At 41.7% G+C, this 27,163-nt stretch overlaps 1 protein-coding gene across 2 annotated transcripts; it reads right to left on the minus strand.

Moving 5' to 3' along the window:
- Positions 1-157: 157 nt before the first annotated feature.
- TDG (thymine DNA glycosylase) lies at positions 158-25,128 on the minus strand. Of its 2 annotated transcripts, XM_034987704.1 has the most exons (11): positions 24,950-25,127; positions 11,850-11,878; positions 11,447-11,589; positions 9,371-9,612; positions 7,681-7,750; positions 6,380-6,515; positions 6,103-6,185; positions 5,929-6,023; positions 2,980-3,151; positions 2,438-2,563; positions 158-2,006 (listed from the first exon to the last, which is right to left on the minus strand). In XM_034987704.1, the coding sequence occupies exons 3-11, from the start codon at positions 11,538-11,540 to the stop codon at positions 1,876-1,878; spliced, it is 1,149 nt and encodes a 382-aa protein (XP_034843595.1). In that variant the 5' UTR covers positions 11,541-11,589; positions 11,850-11,878; positions 24,950-25,127; the 3' UTR covers positions 158-1,875. The 2 variants fall into 2 exon arrangements, with proteins under 2 accessions (XP_034843595.1, XP_034843594.1); XM_034987703.1 differs by lacking the exon at positions 11,850-11,878 and having other exon boundaries at positions 24,950-25,128.
- Between the last annotated feature and the right edge of the window lie 2,035 nt (positions 25,129-27,163).

Here is a 27,163-nt window from a genome sequence, read left to right on the forward strand (position 1 = left end):
AGGATCATGACCTGAGCCGAAGGCAGTTGCTCAACCGACTGAGCCACCCAGGCACCCTGATTCTTAATATTTTTATTGTAAAAACCATCAAGACTTTCAAATGAATTTAAAAACTTTTTCAATATTATTTAATGAAAAAGTCCCATATTGTCATGTATAGGATGTATCAACATTTACTACTCATCTTTCATATGTAATGAAAAACACCATTATTGTATGCTTGGAAACTCCTCAAACCCCCTCTCCAATGAGTGTCCATCATAATTTAAAGGGTATTTTCCCCACTCAAAAAAAAAAAAATCTATTGTAAGGCTACAATCATTATATACCAAAGCAGTTCCTACTTACATGCTTTACATAGTCCCATGAAAAAATAATGCAATTGTTCCTAATCCCTGATGCCAGGCACTTCCAAGCACCCGCATAAAACATCGGTGTAAACAGCAGTGCAGCACATGAGTTAAATAACATGGGCTGAATAACTTTTACACAGCTTGAACTAGACTAAGGGATACATAAAATCCATCACAGCCACAGCTAAAAAGCATGTTAAGATTCACAAGACTTTGTTTCTCTTATTATACAGAGAACAGGCCATATAATCTCTTAGGGAAAAAAAACCTCATAAATATTTTCATATTGAAAAACAGCATGCTCCCTAGGTATGTATGAAATCAGGATATTCAGAAGTGACCAGGAGTAACTGCCACTGGCATTTCTGAATACCCAGCTTTACTATGCACCAGGCCTAGTAGTCTGGACTCTGTAGCACCATGGAAAAGGCATAAAATCACAAAGGTACGTTACTTCAAACTAACCCCGCCACGAGGCTCACTTAGTCCACAGTAACAGACAATGATTTGGAGATTTTTTAAATTATTGATTAGATATACCTAGCAAGAACAATTCTGTTATTTTAATATACCTCATGTACATATAAAGCACCAATTTAAATCAGATTATCAAACATCTCCAGCATGTTGTTGCTCCACCTAAGAGTTCATTTCTCACCACTTTCCACATTATACCCTTAAAGCCGAGGAGGATAAAATTAGAATGGTGATAGATATTGTACAAAAAATTCAGTTCCTTCCCTATCAAATGTATGTCTCTCAAGTAAAACACAGAGGAAGAAGTAACAAACTTAAAAAAGGTCTACTGCATTCTCTGGAACTTACCATCCCAGCACGACAGTTTCTACCTGTACTAGAGGATTAACACCCGGGGTGACGAGGTCAAAGTCAGGCCTCGGTGCCCCGTCAGAGAAGGCCAGGCTAGCCTTGCTGCTGGAAGGCCACACTTTACATTTCTACTGCTGGGCATCTCTCACAAACACTCCCCATTGGCGAGGCAAAGAGGTGTGAGTGTAAGTATGACTCAGGGAGCCCATCAAACACCGCTAAAAACTACCAAATGAGCCTCCACTGTGGGTTAACTTCATGTACAAAAACGAACAAATTTGCCTCTTTATCAGTGGTAATTATTATTAGCATGCCCTTCTTAGGCATAAAAGGAATAATGTCTATCTGGGTTTATGCACAGTTAATAATCAAGTATAAATATTCAAACTGTTTCATTTTAAAATTACAGATTAAAAGTGACTCCCCAAAGAAAATCAATTTCTTCATAAATGAAGTATAGTTTATAAAAAGCTGGAATGATGGTTAATTCAAATACAAAAACTCATACACAAAAACCCTACTTTTTCTTTCCCAACTTACTTAGGTTCATACAGTTGATTCTACCACACAACTGTACTATCATTATATCACAGAGTAAAATACTAATAAAATGCCTCAGTTAGCAAACTGAGGGCCACTTCTTGACAACTGCATTAAAACTGCAGCATTTAGGAAGAGCTGAGAAACACCACTCTTAAGCGTGGTTTCCTTCTTCTTGTTCCAGCGTCCCACAATGATTATTAAAGGAAGGAATCTGGTCTGTAAACGACTCGGTCATCCACTGCCCATTTGGAATGTCACCGAAAGTTGATTCTCCACTGTCAGCTGCCAGGGGGGAAAAGAATGTTAGGATTAGTTTATTCTATCTAAGAACGTTACAGGATTCAACTAGGAGGTCTGAGCAGTCCAGTGAAGGGAAACTGCTATTAAAATAGTTACACAAGCTTCTTGATTACAATGATAAATCCCTGTTCTCTCGGCAGACACAGGACTGAGAATCCCTCAACTGTTATTCATGGAGGGAATGCGATTAGGATGACTCGGTGACTTAGAGAAAATCAGCTGCACACGCGCGTGTGGTGGAACATCAGATAACCACCACATTTTCACTACCGGCCACTGAAAAGATTTTCATGGTCCCGTTCCTAAGCTTCAATAATTCATTCTCTTAAAAAAAAAACAAAAAAGCACCCCTTTTCCCCAGTCCTGACAAAACCAAGCATTTGAAAGGAATGCACATATGGAGGGGAACATACTTAGCCCCCTAGAAGAGAAGCTGCAAGGGTCGCCACTGCACGGATTTTCTGCATAAGCGCCGCCATACGCTGCTTCATAACCTGGGTCGTATTTTTCTTCCTTAACAGCCATCTTCTTTGCATCCTCTGTGAGGAGAGTAAGAGGGATTTAAAATGGATTTTATACAATCGTTTTGAAAATAGCTTTATTCAGAAGTCATCACGAACAAATCTTTTTCTAGTTCACGTATACTGAGATATATCTTTTGCTATCTTTTAAACTCTTTATAACATATACTAAATTAACTCATAGGAACTGTAAAAGCCTATTAGATTTAATTTCAAGTGGGCTATGATGTTTCTTGTATCCTCAACATCTGCAGGAGTACCCACATTGGATGACTTTGGTAAAAGGAGATTTTTTAACAGTGACTAATGTCTATTGTCAGAGCACTTTGGCTGCAAATATAACTTTTCTTTTCTCTTGCTTTTAAATCCACAACATGCTTTCTGTAATGTACAGATCCATGAAATGAATAAATGGGGTGAAAACGGGAACACACCTTGGGCTAATTGTAGATCAAACGTATATTGCACCTCTTGAACGTCTGTGTTTCGTTCAATGCCTTTCAACTGATCTCTCAAGTCTTTCAGCTTAATGTAGTAATGAACTTTGTCCTGGGCTCGAGGAAACTGAGCACATCTTGCACTGGATGATGGCATAACGTAGCAGAGCTAGAATTATAAAATTTTATAGTTACATAAATCTTACAAGTCTACCAAATCCACTCACATAGAAAGGAAAAAAATTCTTTTTCTAGGTTAATAATGATGCTTATCACAAAATTAATACATGCAAACTCAAAAAAAGTAGTTGTGTTTGAGTTCAAATTTGTAAAATTTACTTATTACAAAGTCAATAAATCAAAAATGATGAGGCGTCTGCCCCATGTTCATTTATCAATTAATAGTCTTGTCTTTTTAATAGACAAGACTGTTCACAATTCTAAAGGTACAAAAGGGCACAGAAGTATACATTGAAAGTCTTCCCTCCCAATGCTCTCTCTATCCACCTAGTTCTCTTCCCAGGGCAATCAAAGTTGCTGGTTCCAGAGGTATTCTATGAATATACAATCAAATGTGTCTAATATATGTACTCCCCTGCACCCTTTTTAAAAAACACACGAATGGTAACATGCTCTCTATTCCCTATTCTATATCTTGCTTTTTGACTCGACAGCATATTCAGAGATAATTCTGTACCAGAGAGCTATATTAGAGTAAAAAGACGTTCTTTTTTATAGCTGTGTAGTACTTGTATATTTACTTAACCAAGGCCCAGCTGTGGGCATTTAGGTCATTTCCAGTCTTTTTTTTATAATAAGCTGTAGTGAAAAACCTTGTACAAATTTGATTTTGAGTATGTGTGAGCATATCTGCTGGATAAATTCCTAGAATTGGAAGGACTAAGGAGAAAGACATTTGCATTTATCATTTGGGATACTGACAACAAACTGTCCTTCATAGAATACAACATATAATATATATCACATATATATCAAAGAGTGAAGCTGCTAGACTATGGAATTTCCAGTTGCAATTTCTATATTGACCTCCATAACATTACAGAAACAAATTATTTAGTTTTGTTTAGAAGGCATTTAGAAACTCCTGACTCAAAGATGTGTAGGTGCAAATGCTACCAGGTTTTGTAATAGCACATTTTCCCATCCCAAGATATTCTTCAATTAAAATGATCCAGAGGGGGGCGCCTGGGTGGCTCAGTCGGTTAAGCATCTGCCTTAGGCTCAGGTCATGATCTCAGGGTCCTGGGATACAGTCCTGTATCAGGCTCTCTGCTCAGTGGGGAGTCTGCTTCTCCCTCTGCCCCTCTCCCTGCTCATGCCTGTGTGCTCTCTCATTATCTCTCTCTCCCCCCTGTCTCTGAAATAAATAAAATCTTTTCAAAAATAAATAAAATAAAATAAAATGATCCAGAGGGGCGCCTGGGTGGCTCAGTTGGTTAAACGTCTGCTTAAGCTCCAGTCATGATCCTGGAGTCCCAGGATCAAAGTCCAAGTTGGGCTCCCTGCTCAGAGGGGAGCCTGCTTCTACTTCCCCTCCCTTGCTCCTGCTCATGCGCGCTCTCTCTCTCTCAAGTAAATAAAATCTTAAAAAAAAAAAAAAGATCCAGAAATTTGAAAAAGTAGTTTTTTTTTATTTGTCAGAGAGAGAGTGAGCGAGCACGAGCAGGGGGAGGGGCAAAGGGAGAGGGAGAAGCAGGCTCCCTGCTGAGCAAGGAGCCCGATGTGGGACTCGATCCCAGGACCCTGGGATCATAACCTGAGCCGAAGGCAGATGCTTAACCGACTGAGCCACCCAGGTGTCCCAAAAAAGTAGTTTCTTGTTTCAGAGCTGAATCACTAACATCATCAATAACTGTATTTCACAACAAAGAATAAATTTTAAAAGATACAAGTACTCCCAGCTCATTATAAGAGGTAAAAAACTACCTGTCGTGATGATTCAAGTTCACTTAGTATTGCACTATTACGGCCACATATATCCAAGAGATGTACCTGAGCCTCATCTGGCTCTTAAGGGACAATAATGCAGGAATTTATAGAAAGCCATGAACTCCGCTATACAATTTTACCAAAGTAGACAAGTGTAGGCCTCGGTTTAAAGAAAGACCAGGGCTTTCACCTACTTTATCAATCACATATTTAAAACAAGTTAAAAACAGAAGAAATTTAAAGGAGAAGTTCAAATGTAAGTGGCAGAAACTTTATTCTGAGGTCTCCATAAAAACCTGGTGGCACACTGGCTTCTCCATCATTTAAAGTACTGTCTAGAACACATGGGTCTATGCGTGTATGTTGTTTTTTAAAAAGTTGTAAACAAAACTTAAAACTATATTTAAGAAGCAAAATTTCAACCACATGTCTGCAGAAGCTCTGTAGAAATGACAGAGTTTGAAAACCACTGTTACTTCATGATGCCTCACGTACAGGCCATAGTAAATAGTATCACGTGCCAGTCAGACTGGCTGGACGTCTGTCTGCAACTGAGCTGTATACTATTTATACGGCTCTAAAATGAAACTGGGCTAAGATATACAAGCAGGAGGGTGATGAGCAGTTTTACTAATCGGGAGCATGTCCATATTTACATGTTTGTTTCATACTGAATAAGGGCTAATCTACTTGAATTTGGTAAGAATATGCCATTAAATAGGTTCTGAGTGTATGCTAGCTAGCTCCTTCCAATATTTTAGCCAAATGACATCAGTAAGACATTTTATCTGACAAATGTTTCTTTTTTTTTTTAAATAACAGTACATGAATTAATTTGCAACTACTAGTTTGAGTTGATATATAACTATTACTCAACAAAATCCAGTGTTTTTTTTTCATGGCATCAATTACATGGATAGGACAAATAAAAAAGGGAAGCTAGCTAGAAAAAAATTCATATTTAGCTGATTTACAAATGTAATTTTAAGGACTTACAGTTTCTGTGTCTGGGATCTTATGGGGTTGAAGTCCAAATTCTAAGTTTTTAACCTTAACTCCAAAAACTTCTTTACTAAAAATTTCATAAATACCTAAAATGAAATACAAACATATTTACATTGCCCATAATGTTAGCAAAGAAAAACGATAAAATTTAAAAGTAAATCTTACATTTTCCATTAAACACTGCTATTCGTGGCTGATATTTCTGTAATTTCTGCACTAGAATACGTCCTCCTTCACGAAATTCTTTACTAAAATTGAATTAAAAAGTAGTCAAAATATAAGTATGGCAATATTTATAATATGCTAAATTCAGATAGCTGTGAATAAAAGATCGATTCATGTATTTGTTAAGCTCAGCTTGAACTAGGTACATATAGTATTCCAAGGGTATATAAGGCATCTGCACGAACAGGTTCCAACCTATAAAAATAAATGTAATTACCTGGAAAGATCTTTGCTGCCTGGTGTTGTCCTTTCCACCATATTGGTAAATCCAATACCATACTTCCCTGGTAAAGTGTGATCATCCATATGGCTCAGCTGGACCTCACTCAGGCCTGACATAAACAGACACTTCCCTGTGAAAATGAGAGTTCAGTTTATTTCCATGTAGATCAAAGGTTTTTGCCCCATGAATCGATATGGTAGTCTACATTTTATCCTGAAAGTACAACAACAAAAAAAGATTTACGATATTTAAAAAATTATGGGTAAATACCATATCAAGCAATTACTATGTGTGAAGCCCTCTGCATGGATTATCTCATTTAATGATCATAACTATCTTATGAAATATTAATTATTATTTTTATCACTTTTTCACAGGGCAGTTTAGGTAAATGGCTGTTGGAAATACACAGCTAGTCAGTGTAGGAAACTTCGAAACTGTTTGTTTTCCTTTCTAATAACTGGTAACACCACCACCTGCCCCTGGAATAACTTGAACAGATAAACATACACCAAGAGGCCTGTAACATTCAAACATGCTGACAGTGGAAGAAATGAAAAGTTCAAACTTTTCTAGAAATTTTTAAAAAATATGTCCTTAGTTCCAAAAACACATTACTGTATTTTTTGCCCTAAATGTTTTTAATGTTACGTAGGTAATGGATTAGTATTTCCTGAGGGCCTACTGCATGCCCTTTTTTATTGGGCGGTGTTAGGTAAGTGGACTTACACAGAAGATAATACAACAGTAGTTATACTTGGTTTTGAAGCTCACTCTACAAGTATGAGGCTCTTTAATACGATTTTCTGCTAGATATGAAGTATCTGTAGAGAATGTCTCCAATCACAAAATTTCTTAACTATTACAACTTGATCACCAATGATCAATGCACTTCATCTCTCCCGGGAAATAGATCAGCAGAAATCTGGGAAGGTCAGTATCCTGTCGGCATGGGCACACTGAGATACTGTTGTTACTATCACCGCAGATAGCAAGTAAAAGAGAAAATTCATTAAAAAATACAGTAAAACTCCTATAAAACTATTAGCAAAACAAAGGAGGAAGTACTGCTTTTCTTGCCCCTCCACTCTCTTACACCAAAATGTGAACAGAAAACACCAAAAAGTTCCGAAACTTTTATTTTTGTGTACATATGCACAGAAAACAGGTAGGTATTTTTACAAACAATCTCTCTTTTAAAAAACACAATTTGGTTTAAAAAAAAAACCCCAAACTATTAATAAAGATACCTAGTTTAAAAGTAAAATAATAATAAAAAAAAAGTAATTACTTACAAAAATGGTTTCCAGGTCCAGGGTAATGATGTCCTTTGTAAGCTGCCATTAGTCCTGGGTTTATGCCAATCTACAAAAAATGTTTATACAGTTAAGTCTTAAAAAGTAGGGTTTAAGCCTTAGGGCTTCTTGGAGGAGTGATGGACAAAACTAAATTTATTAAAATAAAAATTTAATCCAGCATCATAAGCAATATTGTTTTATCAGGTACCTAGTCTCGATCTGAACAAAGTATTCCTTTTTTTTTTTTTTTTTAAGTAAGCTCCACACCTACTGAGCCACCCAGGGACCCCCAAAGTATTCCACTGTGAAGAAAAACATTCCCTTTTAAGTGTTGCTGCTGTTTTTAAAAACCAGTCTAGGGGCGCCTGGGTGGTTCAGTTGGTTAAGCACCCAACTCTTGATTTTGGCTGAGGTCATGATCTCAGGGTCTTTGAGATGGAGCCTGTTTTAGGCTCTGCCCTGGGTATGGAGCCTGCTTGGGATTCTCGCTTTCCCTCTCCCTCTGCCCCTCCCCCGCCAAGGCTGCTTGCTCTTGCCTGTGCGTCTCTCTCTCTCTAAAAAAACGACCAAACAGGGGCGCCTGGGTGGCTCAGTCGTTAAGCATCTGCCTTTGGCTCAGGTCATGATCCCAGGGTCCTGGGATCGAGCCCCGCGTCGGGCTCCCTGCTCAGCGGGAAGCCTGCTTCTCCCACTCCCACTCCCCCTGCTTGTGTTCCCTCTCTCGCTGTGTCTCTCTCTGTCAAATAAATAAATAAAATCTTTAAAAAAATAAAAATAAAAAATAAATAAAAAAATAAAAAAACGACCAAACAAAATAAAAACCAGTCAGGGGAAAAAAAGAAAAGGCAGAAATAGAGCCATAAATACAGAGAGCAAACTGGTGGTGGCCAGAGGCAGGGGGATGGGCAAAACGGGTGACGGGGAGTGGGAGGTGCAGCATAGGGAGTATAGCTGATGGGACTGTAGTAGTGTACGGGGACTGATGGCAGCTACACTTGCGGTGCGCATGGTATAATGTATAAACTTGTCAAATCACTATGTTGTACACCTGAAACTATGTAACACCGTGTCAACTATACTTCAATACAAAGAAAAAATAATTAAATTTTAAAAACAAAGACTAGTTTGACCCCCTCCTATCCCCAGGCCCCCACACCCGCCCAACTGGGCTGGAAAGAGAAAGGTCCTGGAGCAGCTGATCAGCTGAGTCCAGGTCCAGCCACAGTCGGCTTCTCCAGTCCCAGCAAGCACCTTATTCCACATCAGCTACAGCTGTTTGCACACTACTATTTCTGATAGTTCCTGACAAAAACCAAAGCTCCAAATCCGTATTCTCATTTACGGAGACCTCACAGGTGTCATGCAATCTAAGCAATCCACATGGACTATTTATCTAACTGCAACTCTGTGAGGGTGGTATTATCATCACCCCTGCTTCACTAATAAGGAAACTGGTGATTGGGAAGGTTAAGGCTTGTCCAAGGTCATACCCATATGGCAGGATCTGAAACCCATCCTCTTAAACACACCTATATAATACAACCTCATGAAGGAGACACCATTCACTACCAAAAGGATTCTCAGAAATGGTTCTTTTCAACAAAATGCTATTTGCAAGAACAGAGGTTAAGTAACGTTAATCCACCAATGCTATTTATAAAGCCAAAATGAGGACAAACATCCTTACAATCACAATGTCCAGATTGAAGGTCAAAATGTCCGGGAGGGTCTTGGTTAGAAGTTCAGCTTCTGAAACACCATTAAAACGGTCTACCTTTCTTTTCACTTTAAATGTGTCTGTAATTTTTTCTTGCTTTTCTTTTGATTTTGTGGACTTGCCAGATTTTTTGGCCTCCACAGGCTTTTTGGGTTCTACTGGTTTTTTTGGTTCTGTTGCTCTGGGTTTTCTTTTCCTTCCTTTTGGAGTCTCTGAAACACAGTAATTTCCAGGATGTAGATGTAGATAAAGAAAAATGTAACTTACAAACATTAGGCAGCTTTCCCAGAAAAGTCACCCTATCAACACTCTATCTCCCAACCTCAGTGTCCTCTGCACTATCCTCCTTCCTTCACCCTGAGACTGGGTTCACGCAGCCCCACGCCCCACCCTCCCTCCTCTGTTAGCTGTTCTTGGGATGAAACGTCCATAATAACCATAGATTGATTTTCTACACACTCTTACCTTCTTGGCCTCCCCAGGGATACAAAGCATCTATACTATTTTATAGGAATTCTAAATGTAAATACATAAATAGTTCAACAAACAAATGAAAAAATAAGTAGAAAAATAGGGAGGAAGAGAAGCATTTTAACTCAACTTCCCCATAATTTCCAGCAATAGAAAGCCTCAAATGGCTTATGAACTTGTTTTAGAAATTATGAGTGTATATTCTGTTCCACACACAGCCAAAGAGGTGAATTTAGAGGTGCTGAGGATGAAATCTCTGGGATGAAAGTATTTTTCAAAAGGCAAGAGCAGGATCTATCTCAGGACCTAAAGCAGATTGAGGTTTCTCAATCTCAGCACTACTAACATTTTAGATTGAATAATTTTTGGTTATAGGGGGTTGTCCTGTACTTTATAGAACGTTTAATAGCACCTTGGCCTCTACCCATTAGATGCCAGTAGCACCCTGCCAATCATGACAATCAAAGCTGTCTCCAGACAATGCCCAATGTCCCTTGCAGGGTGGGGGTGGGGGGTGGGGGGATGCTTGGTCAAGAACCACCAATTTAAAGTTTTACCCACAGAAAGGCTTGGTTTTCCTACCCTTAATTCTTAAACATCGCTCTTAATTTCTTGGGACCCTCCCCCATTCTACTACTATTTGGTGGTTCCCTAGCCCAGCCTCCTGTCCTTCCTCTCTCTACCTCACTCTGATTTAGCCACCCCCTATGCCAAGAGATCTACCTTTGAGGCAATAGGAGAGCCAAGGGCAGAGGGATCTCCAATGCAATGGAGTCAGATGTGTTTCTGGAATCATAAATTGAAACGCTGTGCCCATTTCTCATACAATACCGCTACCCTGGAAAACCATTACCTCCTCTCCATCCCCTCAGGTCCTCCTCATTTCATCCCCAGATTATTCAGTCTTGAATCCACTTTCTGCCTCCAAATTCTGCCTCACTCCCTACTATCCAATCTATCCTCTACAATATTTCTAGGCTGACTTTTAGAATGTCAGTCTATGTAAGTCTCCCTCTGCTTATATTCTCTCAACAGCTCCCTACTGCCTTCAGGACAGAACATACATTCTTTAGGTTATAAGCCTCATCACTTACTATTTTTTGGCTATACACCAGATGCCAAAACACAGAATCACTACTTTTCAAGTCATGCTTCTTCACATTTGTGCTTTTGCATACACTGTTCCCTAAGTCTGGAATTTCCCCATCCCATTCTTCCTGGGGATAGTCTCCTCACCCTTGGCTTCCAGAGCTCTGGGAAGCTGCCTCTGGGCCTCGGTCTGAGTTAGGTGTCAACCCTATGAGCTCTCACAGCATCTATGTCCCTCTTCACCGCTGTGTGCTGAAGTATAACATGTGTTTACTTATTATTTTCTCCTACTAGATTAGGAGATATTTGAGGACAGGACCCACATTCTTTTATTCCCCCAAACCTATCACAGTGCCTTGCACATACTTAAAAAGTGGCTACAAATTTTAATACTAAAATAAAACTAAAATTCGTCATTAAATCCCTTTTTTACCTAATTTGGCTAATCCAATAGCTAATTTTCTACACTATCCGGATGCAAACTACCTTGTACAGGTTCCTGAGCAGGATCTGGGTCCGGAACTTCTGCTGGCATCTGCTGTTCACTCACCACTGCCCTATCAGGAGCTTCAGCCATCATTTGTTGAAATGGGAATGTATAAAAAGCTTGAGCTTGCTGAAGGGAATAGCTGAAAGAACAGTTAAATATAAAATATGACAATAAAGTTACCCAGCTAGAAGTTTAAACAATCAGCTGTAAAAAAACTTCAGGATCCAAACGCTTTGTAACCAGACTGTAATATTTGGAGTTGATAATAGGGGCAAAGCGAGAAGGAATATCTGTTTCCACATGCACACATTCACCCAATTTTTACTTTGGGCCTACTAACCAAACGTTAATTAACTCTCCCACTGTTTAATGAAAAGATGTGTCATCAATAAAACTTACCAGTCCTGTCAAGTCAGCCTCTGCTTTCCCTGAAATGAGATCATGGGAATTTTATAGCAGAGACATTTAAAAGGCACAGCAGCTCATATAGGATTAAAGTGTCCATAAAAACAATTTGTGTCTCTATCTTCGATTTAATCCTTTTGTCACAAAGATCCCCTCCAATCTAACCCTCGCCCAGCTTTATTGATATACAATTGACATATAACTTTGTACGAGGTAAAGGCATATAATGGGTTTTGATACATGTATTGCAAAATGATTACTAACACAGTCTTAGCTAATATCTGCATCCTGTCAAATAATTACCATTTCTTTTTTGCAATGAGAACATTGAAGATTTGCTCTCTTAGCAACTTTGAAGTATACAGTACAGTATTATTAGCTGTAATCACCACAATGTACATTAGATTCCCAGATCCTGGTAATCTTTATACTCTCGACCAACATCTCCCCATTCCTGCCTTCCCTCCAATCTAACTTAAGGTTCTCTTTTGGTTTATCTGCCTACTTAATGATTTATTCATTGGATCTGTTTTTAAATCGTTGCTGGGTTTTTGCCACTAGATTAGGACTAGAAATGGTTATTCTGTTCATATCTGTGAATTTATGGAAAAAAACACTTTAAACCTCTTTTTTGAACATTTTTCAGACTTTGTTTCAAGTATTCAGTTCAATATAAGGGACACAGGCAAAAAGCAACTTTTCACAAAAAACAACTACCAAAAAAACCAAAAAAAAATTTTAATGACTATAAACCACTATCTCAAACTGTTGCCCTCAGCACAAAGCCAGAGAAGTAAACATATATTTTATGAAACTCAAGCTACAGCTGATGCCAAATGATGCCAATAAATACACAATGGGAAGGAAAACACTAGGAAATAAAATGGATAAGTATCGTTTGCCATTTTTTTTTTTTAAAGATTTATTTATTTGAGAGAGAGAGAATGAGAGACAGAGAGCACGAGAGGGAAGAGGGCAGAGGGAGAAGCAGACCCCCTGCTGAGCAGGGAGCCAGATGTGGGACTCGATCCTGGGACTCCAGGATCATGACCTGAGCCGAAGGCAGTCGCTTAACCAACTGAGCCACCCAGGCACCCAGTATCGTTTACCATTTTGAGAGAAAAGTCATGTTTTCTGTGGTGAACTACTCACTTATTAGTCACAGAGAAAGAAAAGTAGAAGCTCAGAAAGCAGAGATTAAGAAGGCAAACTAGTACACTCTAAATGGGTGAACTTTATAGTAGATAATACATATCTTAATAAAATGGCCTTAATAAGCTTAAATGGCCAAGGGAGGCACAGCGTAACAGACTATCTGTGGGCGGCTAGGCTAGGATGCTGGGTGCTCAGAGACAGACAGGGGCCAAACCCCAATGGACAACCACTGGAGAATAACTTTGGCTTCAGGCTATCTTTAAGGGTAAGCTGCTAAAGAAAAGGTTAAGAATTAGAAAGATATTAACACTATATCTTAAGAGTTTTATTTTTTATCTAAAAAAATTGTTTTCAATTATGTAAAAAAATAGACACAGCAATGCAGTAAACTTCAGTACATTAACATGAGAAAATACTATGCAGCAAAATTACATTTATTGATATTTTAATTTTTTTTATTTTTTTATTTTTTTAAAGATTTTATTTATTTATTTGACAGAGAGAGAGAGACAGCGAGAGGGAACACAAGCAGGGGGAGTGGGAGAGGGAGAAGCAGGCCTCCGGCTGAGCAGGGAGCCTGATGCGGGGCTCGATCCCAGGACCCCGGGATCACGACCTGAGCCGAAGGCAGACGCCCAATGACTGAGCCACCCAGGCGTCCCAACATTTATTGATATTTTTAAAAGCAAAAAAAATGTTTAATGCAGACTTTAAAGTGAAAAAGAACACAAAACAGTATTGTAATCTAAGACTGTATATCAGGAAAATATGTAGACAAGTCCTAGAAGCTCAAATGTGAAAAATGAAGAGAAGTACTTAAGTCATGCTCAGCACAAAGTAAAATGTCCCCCCCACCCCCACTTTTCTTTAATAATATTCATAGCTCTGGGCGCCTGGGTGGCTCAGTTGGTTAAGCGTCTGCCTTCGGCTCAGGTCGTGACCCCAGGGTCCTGGGATTAAGTCCCGCAACAGGCTCCCTGCTCCGAGGGGAGCCTGCTTCTCCCTCTGCCTCCCTCTCTCTCTCCCCTCACCTCCTGCTCTCATGAATAAATAAAGTCTTTTAAAAAAATAATATTCATAGCTCTTTTTGATAAATTGTAAAAACATTGGTTGTTCAATGTTGATGACATAAATACTCTAATGAGGGGGTGGATACTGCTAGGTTACATCACGAGATCTTGTTTAGTGACCCTTCAGAAATTCTAGTAAAATGAACTGTATATTGATTGTGGCCAGCAAAGTTTCCTGAGATGTTAGTAGCCCCTTTCAGCTGGAAGGTATAAAAGTAAAGACATATGGTGACAGTAAGTGAGTGGCCAGAAGAATGCACGATGTCTGTTCTTAGTCTGTCACATGGAGGGGAGGGCAACCTTCCACCCTCTCCCTTGTTTCTTGCTACCACTCTCAAGAGTTTCACAGATGTGTCCCATTTTGAGCACTTCACAAAGTCCAAACTTAAAATACTTAATTTAGGAAAACACTACATTCAAAAGGATTCTGAACTTTAAAAAATAAATTTCTAAAACATGGTTCCTTTCACATATTTTGGGGTCATTACATTCTGAAGCTCAGAATCTGAAAATTAAAATTTTAGAATCAGTTGGCTGAAGAAGAAGTGAAAAGGAAGAAAAAAAATAGGAGGTTTGATTTTAGAGATACAGATCAATTTTGACAGAAATCGAGAAACTTATCGATAATATCAATATGTCCCTTAATTTTTCTAAAAATGATCCCTGGTACTTCACAAAAAGTTAAATTAGAAATAGAAAACAAATAAATTAGAAATAGAAAAATAAAGCTTTGAAAAATATGATGTGTAAGTTCTAAGGTAATACACTATCTTTGAGCGTTTCGTCTTATCTTCTGATCAACAGCTTCCTAACAGAACAAAAGGAAAGAGTGCATCACAACATTCTTATTACTTGGCAGGAGCAAGCAATACATCTGTACAAAAACCTTCAAGAACTTCAAAGCTAGAAAACTAGAGTTCTGGATAATTTAATTATCCAGTCTATTATCCAGTAATAGTTGTAGTTGTAGTAATAGTTGTATCACTGGATAGTATGCTGCTGGATAGTAGCATAACCTGTTCAACCGTAATCTGAAAATATTTAATACATTTGTTGTATTTATATATGATTGCCACTTAGGAACTCAGAATTGTGCAAAATTTACAAAGCATCATTTTCTCTGTGTTGAGGGACAGCAACAGAAGAGCACCTGGTCAAGTCACTCATCCTCTCAGGACCTCTCAGGACCATGAAAATGATTTCTACATATACAGACAACGTATAGAAAACAGGACTAAATCTGTCCAGACTCTGAACAGACCCCAAAGAGTTTATTTTTTGTAACTCCTTCGTATCAAATTTCTAAGCATGAGGGATGATCTTATTTCCCTTGCTCACTTTTCTCCCCTATCATTTGTCCCCACACCCTCCGTGTCACCTCTCCTTTGCCTGCAGCTAACTCCCCCTCCTCTCACCTAGCCTCCATTCACAGCCCCCTTCTCTTGACCATCAGTGTTCAAAGCACTGGTTTTTATAGCCATCTGAAGTTGATATATCGTGTATTTTCCTGAAGAACTGTGTATTTCCCAGCAGTCTTTCTCAAAACACACACACAGTGCACTGAGTAGTCCAGTTAATTCAAGCTTTGCTATACTTCAAACTTCCAGATTTTCTCTAGAACGAACTCCAACTTCTTTAATCCTTTGTTATTTTCCACTATTTTTTTTTAAAGATTTTGTTTATCTGAGAGAGAGAGAGAGAGAGAGAGAGACCGAGGGCAAGCACAAGCAGGGGGAGCAGCCGAGGGAGAGGGAGAAACAGACTCCCCGCTGAGCAGAGAGCCTGATGTGGGATTCGATCCCAGGACCCAGGAATCATGACCTGAGCTGAAGGCAGATGCTTAACTGACTGAGCCACCCAGGAGCCCCATTTCCCACTACTTTAAAGATTTAACTGCTCTTTTCTAAATACACTTGTCTCCTTGGGCTGCTATAACAAAATACCAAAAACTGGGTGACTTACGAAAAACAATTTTTAGGAGCACCTTGGTGGCTCAGTCAGTTAAGCACCCGACTCTTGGTTTCAGCTTAGGTCATGATCTCAAGGTCATGAGATCCAGCCTTGCATTGGGCTCCGCACTGGGCGTGGAGCCTGCTTGCAATTCTTTCTCTCTCCCCCTCTCCCTCTGTCCCTCCCCTACTTTTTCTCTCTCTAAAAAAACCCCCCAAAACACATTTTTTTTCTTACGACAGTTTTGGCAGCTGGAAAGTCCAAGTTCAAGGCACCAGCAGATTTAGTCTGTTGAGGGCCCACTTCCTGGTTCATATGGGTTGCCTTCTCACTATATCCTTACAGAATGGAAGAGGTGAGAAGAATCTCTCTGGGACCTCTTTTACAAGGGCTAATCCCATTCATGAGGGCTCCACCCTCAAGACGTAATCACCTCCCAAAGGCCCTACCTCCAAATATCATCACAGTGGGGGTTAGTTTTCAACATATGAATTCTGAAATGGCATTCTATAGCAGTATTTTATTATTTTCATTTAAACAATCATACACAACACTGAATAATTACAAAAAAAAAAATCAATGCTAAATAATCCAAATGCTCAACTAAAGGGAACTAGTTATATAAACTATGACCAAATACCATCATAACTATTTAAAGACTACATTTAATATTGCAAAGCAGAGGGCAACCCTCTCGGGTCCCCTCCCCTCCCTCTTTGGGAACTTTGTCCTATCACTTTGCTATCGCTCAATAAACCTTGCTTTGGGGTGCCTGGGTGGCTCAGTTGGTTAAGCGACTGCCTTCGGCTCAGGTCATGATCCTGGAGTCCCGGGATCGAGTCCCACATCAGGCTCCCTGCTCAGCAGGGAGTCTGCTTCTCCCTCTGACCCTCCTCCCTCTCATGTTCTCTGTCTCTCATTCTCTCTCTCACAAATAAATAAAATCTTAAACAAAACAAAACAAAACAAAACCTTGCTTTGCTGCCCACCACTCTGTCTGGTCTACCTCTTCATTCTTGGAAGTGGCGTAACCAAGAAACGAGGACAATGATGGAGAAAAAACATTTTTGGGAGCTCATTCGGGATATCCATCTGACAACTAACTGTGAGTAGTGGGCAAATCTCTCTCCCCCGCCTCTCTTTCTCCCCATTTTGTTTGCTGAAACAGTGAGAACCTGTCAGCCATGTGAGAGCCATTAGCGCAGCTGCCATTCTCAAGTGACAGGCTCTCTGGTCTCCTTTCCCACTGATCCCCCAATGGAAGTTGGGAATGTTGATTTGGTAAGGACTCAGAACTCCTTTCGGGGCAGATCACCAGATGTGAGGGACCTAGGGAAAACCTAGCAGCAATTGAAGGGCCTGACCAAGGTTACCCTTTGAACACACGAAGGCTCTTGGAGGGACCTGGTTCCTTCTCTGCCCATCCCGGCATCCAGAGCGAAACTCCTCTACTACGCTTTTCTTGGCTGATTCCTCCCCTAAGAGAACTAGCGGGAAAGCCCAGGATGGTCCCCCAGACATTCTCTTGTGAGTGGTTTGGGTAGCCTCCAAGGGATCTCACTCACAGTTCCCTGTTATGGTGAGGAACAGTCTCCTGTTTGACTCCTATCCTGGGCATTACTAGGACACCCCTTGAACTGGCTATACCATCTATGTGAAGGAATGGCCAAGCAGGGCAAAAGAACTAAGATCTAAGGGATCTCTCAACTTTTCAGCTCCACAGGGGTTATCCCAGGTGGATTTCCTCTCCCTCGCTGCCCCATCTTGTCCCTCCATGTGGCTATGCCAGACAGAACAACTCTACTAAAAGAAGTCTAGTGTATCCATTGACTTCTAAGGGAGTCTTAAGGGTAGGAAAACCAGGGTTTTCTCTGGAGGTAGGACCAAGCCTGGGTAAGCACGATTACTCTCACAGAGAGGACAGGGGCTCTGGCTGTCAGTCGCATGAGTACCTAGGGCCACATATCAGGAGAAGATGAGAAGGAACCGAGGTGGGGGGTGCTTTTTCCTCTCTTCCCATGTCTCCCTGATCAACTGTAAGAAATTGAAGTAAGGGACGCCTTTTCTTCTCTTCTTGTAGATGGGTAATTCCCTGACCAGGCCCTTATTCCTTTAGAGTCCCTTCCTGGCATTACAGGCTATAGGAAGAGTATCAGACCTGTAAATCACACAGTATCGTTTCCTTGGATGCCTTCCTGGTTTTAACTGGACAAAGGCAACTCATTTGCTTTTGTTCTAGGGCATGGACACAATACAAGTTGGAGGACGAGACATGGTCACCTGAGGGACTTCACCTTCCTGGTTTTAACTGGGAAAAAGGAAGCTCATTTTCTTTTGTTCTGATCTCAGTCATGTAGGATTGATCCCAGCCTCCTGGCTACTTTCTTCCGGACCTCCCCTACCACTCCAGTTGCCGTGGGGGGTGGGGGGGCGGAGGGGGGGGTGGGAATGGAACAAAGGAATACCACATCCACATCAAAAGTAGATAGGCAAATGGGGAGTCTGCAGGGGAATCTCACCCCTGGTTCCATCCTTCCTAAGGTAAGATCAGGTTCCCTTACCTGCCCCACCCTATCCTGGAACCCCTGCTGGTGCTTGAGGGCTTTACCCTCTGCAAGAAGAGGTAGTGCTCGAAGGGGGACCAAGGGAAGGTGCCACTACAAGACCTGAGATGAAGGGGGACCTCAAAGTTTTCCAAACTTGGATGTAATGCTTCTGTTAAATCAGACCCCCTCCGAATCAGAAAAATGTGGGGTTCTGGCCACTGCTGAAGGATATGGGGATCAAGGTATGGATGGGTGAGCCCATGGGTGGCTCCAGTTGGAAACTGAAGCCGAGGCTATACCTCAAGACCCCAACTGTGATTCTTTCAAGACCATAATTAGGATCCTAACTCCCCTGGGAAACTCGTATCGCTGACACTTCCAAGCCTGCATCCTAGGGGGATTGAGCAGTATGTGGGGGCTTCTCCCTCATTCGTTTCCCAGGTTAATGGCCATAATTGGAGCCAACTGTGGTTAGTCTACCTCAGGACAGAGACTTTAAGGAATATTCCCGAGCAGCTGCCAAAACTCCCTTTGTTTCAGGGAAATACCCTGTCTTCTCTGGCCTGACATGAACTGCATATTTCCACTTAGTGGAAAAAACATGGCATCTGCTCATGTGTCCAAGCTGATGTGGTTTAGAACCTGGAATGATTCTATCTAGGTCTGCCGAAAGTGAAATAAGCTCACATTGAAATGGTGGTTCTCAAAAGTTATGGTAATTGTTAAGAAAGTTTTGCTTGGATGATAAATGGGGTTATATCTAGGCCTTTTCCAAATAAGATAAAGTGCTAAAGCATCAATTACCAGACATAAGTTTTTGTGTTTTTTTTAAAGATTTTATTTATTTTGAGAGAGAATGAGAGAGATAGAGAGAGCATGAGAGGGGGGAGGGGGGAGGGTCAGAGGGGGAAGCAGACCCCCTGCCGAGCAGGGAGCCCGATGTGGGACTCAATCCCGGGACTCCAGGACCATGACCTGAGCCGAAGGCAGTCGTTTAACCAACTGAGCCACCCAGGCTCCCCTACCAGACATAAGTTTGTGCTTTTAAAGGATATTTGGATCTGTGGGTAAAAAAAAAAATGGTGGTTAATCTTGTCTGTCTCAAAGTTGTCACGGGCAATTGTTAAGATAGCTTTCAGTCTCTGGTAAAGGATATCTGGGTCTATTGGTAAATTAGCTATCAACCCAAACTCAGGAAGAAAACCCAACAGTTTTCTTAGATTGAGAGAGGCTCTCATTAAATACACAGCTATCTCCCCCGGGTACCCCCCGAGGCTGAGATCATTCTTAAAGCCCAGATATTTGGGAAAAAACTGCAAAAGGTGGCTGTTGGCCCCAAGGGGACCCTAGAAGAGCTCTAACAGTGGGTCTTTTACAGTTGGGACCAAGAGGAGAGTGAGGAACAGAAACTAAAGAGAATGCCATCTCTGTGGCCACCCGGGACACTGGAAGTGAGAATGCCCCCATGGCAAAAACCACGGCCCTGGAACCCACTTGTGGAGGGGGACACCGGAAATCTGAATGCCCTCGGGGACCTCAATCTGCGAGGGCTCAGGTGGCCAGCGCCCCTGATTGGGATGATGGGGCCTGGGGCTCTACATGGTGGCTCCTCCAAAACAGCTCACTATAGGGAACCCAGAGCCTCAGGTAATTTTGGAAACAGAAGGAAAACCAGTCGATTTCCTTCTTGATACTGGAGCCACCTTTTCTGTTCTACTCTCCGTCCCAGGCCAACTGTTCAACAGCACTGTTGCCCATTTCACCGGGCAACCCATAAGCCAATTTTTTTTCTCACCTTCTGGGATGCACCTGGGGAGATCTAATATCCTTTCACTCTTAATGCCTGAGAGCCCCACACTTCTCTTAGGTAGAGCTATTAACTCTCATACTGATAGCCCCTGGGCAAACTAGCAATTGCCTCCCGTAAATAGAGGCTGATATTAATTCCTAGGTCTGGGCAACTCAGGCTGAAATGGGTCAGGCCATAACAGCAGTGCCCGTTCCCATACAACTTAAGGACCCCAGAACGTTCCCTTGTCGGAAAGGTTTTTTGGGCATAACAGGCCACTGTTGTTTGTGGATACCAGGATATGGAGAAAAATCATGCCCCCTCTAAATTTGAAGCCTGGATCTACCATTCCAAAGTCAAACCCTGGTCCCCAACGGGGCCTAACAACAAGGAAATGAAATCCCTCTGTGAACCCAGAGAAGACCTCAAACTAGTCTTGAAGTGACCAGACACAGAGAAGTCTTCTTAAATGTTACTTTCCTTATATCCCATCAAAATCATAATCCTTATTGCATTCCCTTCGCCTGCCCTCTCCTCACAGTATATGGAGAGTTCACTAAAACAGCCTCTATCTCTTGCTGGACCCCTGGCTGTACTTGGTCTTGCACTGTGCTTTGGGCCTTGCCTCCTAAATGCCCCAACCTGCTTTTTATCTTCCAGAACAAAGGTCATCAAACTCCAAATGGTAGTTCAGATGGAGCCTCACATGGAGGTCAAACCAGACATCTACAGGGGACCCCCTAATAGATCAGGATGAGAGGAACCCTGACTGCTGTCCCATCCAATGCCCCTGACCAGCAAGGAAGTAGCTACAATCGGTCATCACCCTTCCTCCCTAACAGCAGTTAGGGTTACCTCTTCAGAGGGGAGAGTGAAGAAGAATAGTTGGGAGGCAGGCAGGCAGGCAGGGACAACCCCCGCCCTAAGAGGAAACCACCCTTAAAGGGATTTTACACCACCCGGGAAGGAGCCCTCCACCCTTTCTTTCCCACGTAATAGGTAGATGACAAAAATCTGACTGGGTGACAGGCCAAGGAGGGTTAATCTGATTAAAACAGCCCTCCAACAAGCCATAAAAACTGCTAGACTTAGAAATCCCAATGGCAACCCTCTCAGGTCCCCTCCCTCCTTGGGAGCTTTGTACTATCACTTTGCCATCACTCAATAAACCTTGCTTTGCTGCCCACCTGCCCACCACCACCACCACCAAAAAAATATCGCAAAGTGGAAGTGTATTTACCATGCATTACTGGGTACTTGCTGTACATAATCTATTAGAATCTATAAACACAAAGATTTAGAATAAGCCAGACCCTCAGTTCAGCCAACTATTCTTCACATAGTATGATTTCAAATTTCCTCACGATTTTCTCATTTTTTGGTGCTCGGAATCAAACAAAATAAAAATACTCCAGATATAGCCTCATCATAACCTGAAACTGAGCAGGGCTATGACCTTCCTCATTCTCAAGTCATACCGCAGAATCCATGACATTAGCTTTACTGGCACCCACATTATACTGTTGATTCATATGGAGTTTATCATCAATGAAAACTGCCCTTTTATCACCTCTCCCTTATATCAGTGATTTTTCTGCACCCAAGCACAGAATTGTGGCTCCTTTGGTAAAAGATAATTCACCATTCCAGCCATTAGGATTGTTTGGATTGACTCAAACTATCAATTCCATAAACTCCTCCCAGAGTTGGGTGGTTCACAAGTTTTTATCAGCACCTTGAAGCTGTTAAATTGTTGAAAAGAACAAGTTGGGGTAGCACTACATGACACATTAGACCTCTCTTCAGCCTCCCCTTGATTCTTTCAGCAGTAAACCAGTTTTGAGTTCATCTAATTGGACTGCATCAGTCCATCTTCATCTTGCCCACAGAGAAGTCGTACATGGCACAGTTGTTAGGGAAGCAGACTTCAAGCCACATTGCCTGGGTTCAAATTTCGGGTCTGCCATTTACTAGCTGAAGTTCCTTAACCTCTTTGTCCCAGTTTCCACATCTGTAAAATGGCAATAGTTGTACCTAATTCATTGGTTATGAGGATTAAATTAGTTAACACTTACAACTGCCTGGTATACAGTAATTTTGCTATAATAATAAAGACAGAGAGAGATGATTACATACTTTTGGGTACCTCCTGTCATCACCCTCCTGATGCTGTCTAGTCCAGTATCATTATCCAAAAGGGAATGAACCTAGCTTGCTATATCCTACTTTTTTCTGAAAGTATACTGTAGCCTAGTGGTCACTGGTTCCTTTTAAATACGCTCAATAATCACTGAGAAGTAAAAATTTTGTTTAGGATCAAAGTCAATAAATTAGAGGACAGACTCCACCTTTGGAAGAAATAGGAACCCATGTGTTTATTTTCAGGCTTCAGGCCCCTCTCCTGTTGTCTACAAGTCTTAAAGATTGGCTGAAATCTAGCCTCTCATTTGAAATATAACTTATCCAGGCCAGGAAATATGATTTCTCTTAGAGCACTGAAAGTTCTCTTAAATGCCCTCATTTATCTTGTCTCTTAAAGACATTCATCTGGGGCTCCTGGGTGGCTCAGTCGTTAAGCGTCTGCCTTCAGCTCAGGTCATGATCCTGGGGTCCTGGAATCAAGCCCCGCATTGGGCTCCCTGCTCTCAGCGGAAAGCCTGCTTCTCCCTCTCCCACTCCCCATGCTTGTGTTCCCTCTCTCGCTGTGTCTGTCAAATAAATAAATAAAATCTTAAAAAAAAAAAAAAAAAGACATTCATTCTGCCATTTCCAGTCTACATTTTTATCTTTGAGATAAAAAAATCAAAATCAGAACCAAGTGTTTGTTTTCTGTTATCTACTAATATGCCAGTGGACTAGGCAGAAAACCCAGACCTTTCTTGCCCTTGTTGTCAATACCTAACTAAAGAAGTTATTGCTCTCTTTAACATTTCTAGAAAGAATGATTTCATTTGAGGGTTACTCTTTTCAGTGTGTATTTTCAGTGGTCAGTATCACACTTTTCCAGTCATTTTTGATTTGACATCCTACTTTCCATTTTTGGTAAAGGTCCTTCTGGAGATCACTAGAAACATAGTATCCTCTTCTTCCCTTTTTCCTTTCTGGTTAGCCTTTAAATATTTGTTACGATACTACAATTATCTTTTTTTTTTTTTAAAGAGTCCATATTAATGGAACTTTTTTCTTAGAATTTTTTGAAATTACTCTCCAAAATAGAAAGTAAATTCATTATACTCAGCATTCCATTCTACTCCTTGATTAGCATAAGTCAAGACTGACAGAAACCCCATTTCTCAGGATTATCTGGGGCCTCAGTCATTTCAGAATCCCCAAGGATAAAGCCCTTACACTACTAACACAAAATTCTATTTCCTGAGGTTAAAACTTTGTGAGTCAAAATTAAAAATGGTCTATAACCCTGTGGATGAAGTTAAAACAGAATATAAGTCAATTTTGGGGTAAACTTTGTACCAGAGACCTATGACTTTGCTGTGAGACACTGAGCAAGGTCTTCTAATGTGTAATTCATTTGATGGTAGTTTTCACCCAGGTTTCAATTTTGATCTGAAGTAAGATCACAGAGGTAGGAGCAAGTTCCACAAGTTCTTCTGGGAAGGAAGTGCAGTACTTTGTATGGATTTGACCAGCAAAGGCAGGATAAAGCCCACTTTATTACACATACCTTTCCTAAACTCTAAAGATTATTTTGGTGATCTAATCCCTTCTACATAACACAGATTCACAGCATGTCAGAATCGGATTCCAGAGATGCCCTATTTTACAGACACGAACAGACCCAGAGAAGCCAAGTGTCTTGCCTAAGTTCAAGACCCATTAGCCACGGAGAGTCAGGAAAATTCTTCACTAGGTCAAAAAGAATTTTATTCCAATGTAAGTCATCACTTTTTTCTTTTTAAAGACCCTAGTTCTTTTCATTTAGCTTTCTGCCAGGAGTTCAAATCGCGAAATCTCTGCTCTTGCCACATGTTCTCTCCACGTATCTAACTCTCCCCAAAGGTCATATTCAAAGTAGATTCTTAAGTCCGTCCTAAGATCACCAGAAAGCACTGATGACTTCTTGGGAGTATTAGTCACAGTCCAGAATTCAAGAGCTCCAGTATGGCAGTGTTCTCTACCTTGCGGCCCCTCACGCTGCTTTTAGTAAACCTATGGGAGGAAGAAGCCACAATAAATCTTCTAACTCTAAAATAAAAACTCCAGGAGTGATACGTGTGATACTCCATCTTTACAGCTCTTCGCATAGTAAGGGAGGGTCGAGGGAAATGCAGCCAAGAACGGCAACTGAAAAGAAACGTTAACTGCAGACTGCTGGCTGCTTACTAACGCACTTTAAAGCCGGCTGGATGCCGGGAAGGCCGGAAGAAGCGCCCAGGCGCTGGAGGCGCGGCTTCCGAGCTACCCGGGTGAGCACTGGCCCGACCCGACCGGCGGCGCGCACGCGCGGCCCCGGCCTTTGTACTCGGGCCGCGGCATTTAAAGACCCCTGCGTGCGTGCGCGCGCCCGCCGACCAGCCCCGCCGCGAGGGGCGCGGGGGGAGGGGCGGCGCTCCGCCCCGGTCTTACCTGCCCGCGTTCTCCGCTTCCATTCCCCGCTGCCGCTCTTCCTGGCGGCTGCGCCTGCCCGGCAAGCGAATGACTGGTCTCCGTAGTAGCGCGACGTACTAACGGCTGTACGACAATAACCAGAGACTGGACACGATTGCCGGCAGAACTGGGACAGCGGCTAGCGCTCAAGCTCCTCCCCCGAGCTTCTAGTCACCGCCCCCCCCAGCCCCGACCCCCCCTTCGCGGGGCGCTTCTGTCAGCTCGAAGCCAAATCCCACGCCCTGTGGTCGTCACGTGATGCAGGCAGCCCAATCATGTTCGCTTCCCTCTCGTTGGTTCTCCTGCTCGCTGCTTGGCCTTTCGGGAAGGGTGGAGGACAAAAAAGGGTGGATGGAGGCGCGCTCTGATGACGTAGGCTTTTGTCCGCCACGACTCTTCGATAGTGGGCGGATCGGAAGCTGAGAAGGTGAAGTCTCTTGGGGGCGCTGTGTGGGTGGGGCGGTTACGCTTATCAGGATTTTCCAGGCCAGTCCACCTCAATTTTATCCCGATTAAGAACAGTGTTTTGCGAGGCGCCTGGGTGGCTCAGTCGGTTAAACGGCTGCCTTCGGCTCAGGTCATGATCCCAGGGTCCTGGGATCTAGCCCCGCATCGGGCTCCCTGTTCGGCGGAGAGCCTGCTTCTTCCTCTCCCTCTGCCTGCCTCTCTGCCTACTTGTGCTCTCTCTCTGTCAAATAAATAAATAAATAAAATCTTTAAAAAGAGAACAGTGTTTTGCGTTGATTATCAGGTATCAATTATCAAGTGTGATTTTGGGCAAATAAGAGACTTTGGAGTCAGAAAACCTGGAAGTTGAGGTCACTGTGTTATCTTGGGCCTCAGTATCCTCATCTGTAAAATGAGGGTGACTGAAACTGCTTTGTAAAATGTAAAGCGTTACATGAACCACTGTCTGCTTTAGTTTATGTAAAAATATTAACGTTTCAAGTGTATGATAGATGCCATTTAAGCACCATGTCTCCCTTATTACCTTACAGACTAGCTGCTCTGCTTTATTTTTCAGTGGCTCTTATAGCTGGGTTTTTGTTGTTTCATTAGTTTTCAAGTTGTCACTGGTGTTTCAAGTTGTCACAAGGACTTCATTAAATAACTCTTAATGGAGGGGCGCCTGGGTGGTTCAGTCAGTTAAGTGTCTGCCTTTGGTTCAGGTCATGGTTCAGGTCAGGGGAGTCTGCTTCTCCCTCTGCTCCTCCCCCCTGCTTGTGCTCTCTCTCACACAAATAAATCTTCAAAGATAAATTAATAAATAGATAGATAGTTTTCCCCAGTTAGGCTGTGGTAACAAATGACTCCAAAATCTTGTTACTGGGACTGTAGATGGAAGAGCACCTGGCTCCGGGAGTCCCAAAGGGACCAGATTTGGTCACATACCGCTGACAAAATCCAAAGGCAGAGAGAGGAATGGTGGTGAAACAATTTATTTCAGCCAGGTCAACACCGGGAATACAGTAGACTAAGTCTCAAAGACTGTCTCCAAAGCGCTGAAAGTACTTCTAGGTTTAAATAGGGGAAATGTGGAACAAAGGTCTGTGGGTAGGTGCAGGTGGGCAGTAAAGGTCAGGTTGATCATTGTCCTTACATCAATCATGCAAGGTCTTGCTGGCATCAGGGTAGTCCCTATTGCTTGAGGGGTACTTTCAGTTCCCAACATGGGATCCATTACCCACTGAGTCTTTAGCTGAGTTAAGAGATAAACTGGAAAGAAGATTTTAGTCAATTAGAAAATACAGACTGTGGTCAAAATGGAGGTAGTTGAAGGGCTCTTTCAATCTCAGTAGTTTACAGCAACCAAGGTTTATTTCTCACTAATGTAACATGGACTGGGAATGAGTATGGCCCTGTGCTTCATGTGTCTTCTTCATTCTGGGATTCAGGAAAGGGCTTTCATGAGTAAATATAGAATGATTAATATGTCTTATATCCATTGCTCAAATGAAACTTTAAATATTTTTAAACTTTTCAGAACTTTTATGGATGCTCTGTCCATTAGTAGGTACTACTCAGAACCTGACTCATGGTGGGTGTCCAGTGAATATTTGTTGAATGAATGAATGAACAACAGCCCATTCTTTTGCTCTCTGTCTCTCTCTGGTTTTTCTAACCACCCAGGACCACAGTCCAGAAAAGTTTTTTTTTTAAGATTTTATTTATTTATTTTTTATTTATTTTAGA

The sequence above is a fragment of the Mirounga leonina genome, unplaced genomic scaffold (assembly GCF_011800145.1).
Source record: "Mirounga leonina isolate KUSES-001 unplaced genomic scaffold, KU_Mleo_1.0 Mir_418, whole genome shotgun sequence".
Taxonomy (NCBI): domain Eukaryota; kingdom Metazoa; phylum Chordata; class Mammalia; order Carnivora; family Phocidae; genus Mirounga; species Mirounga leonina.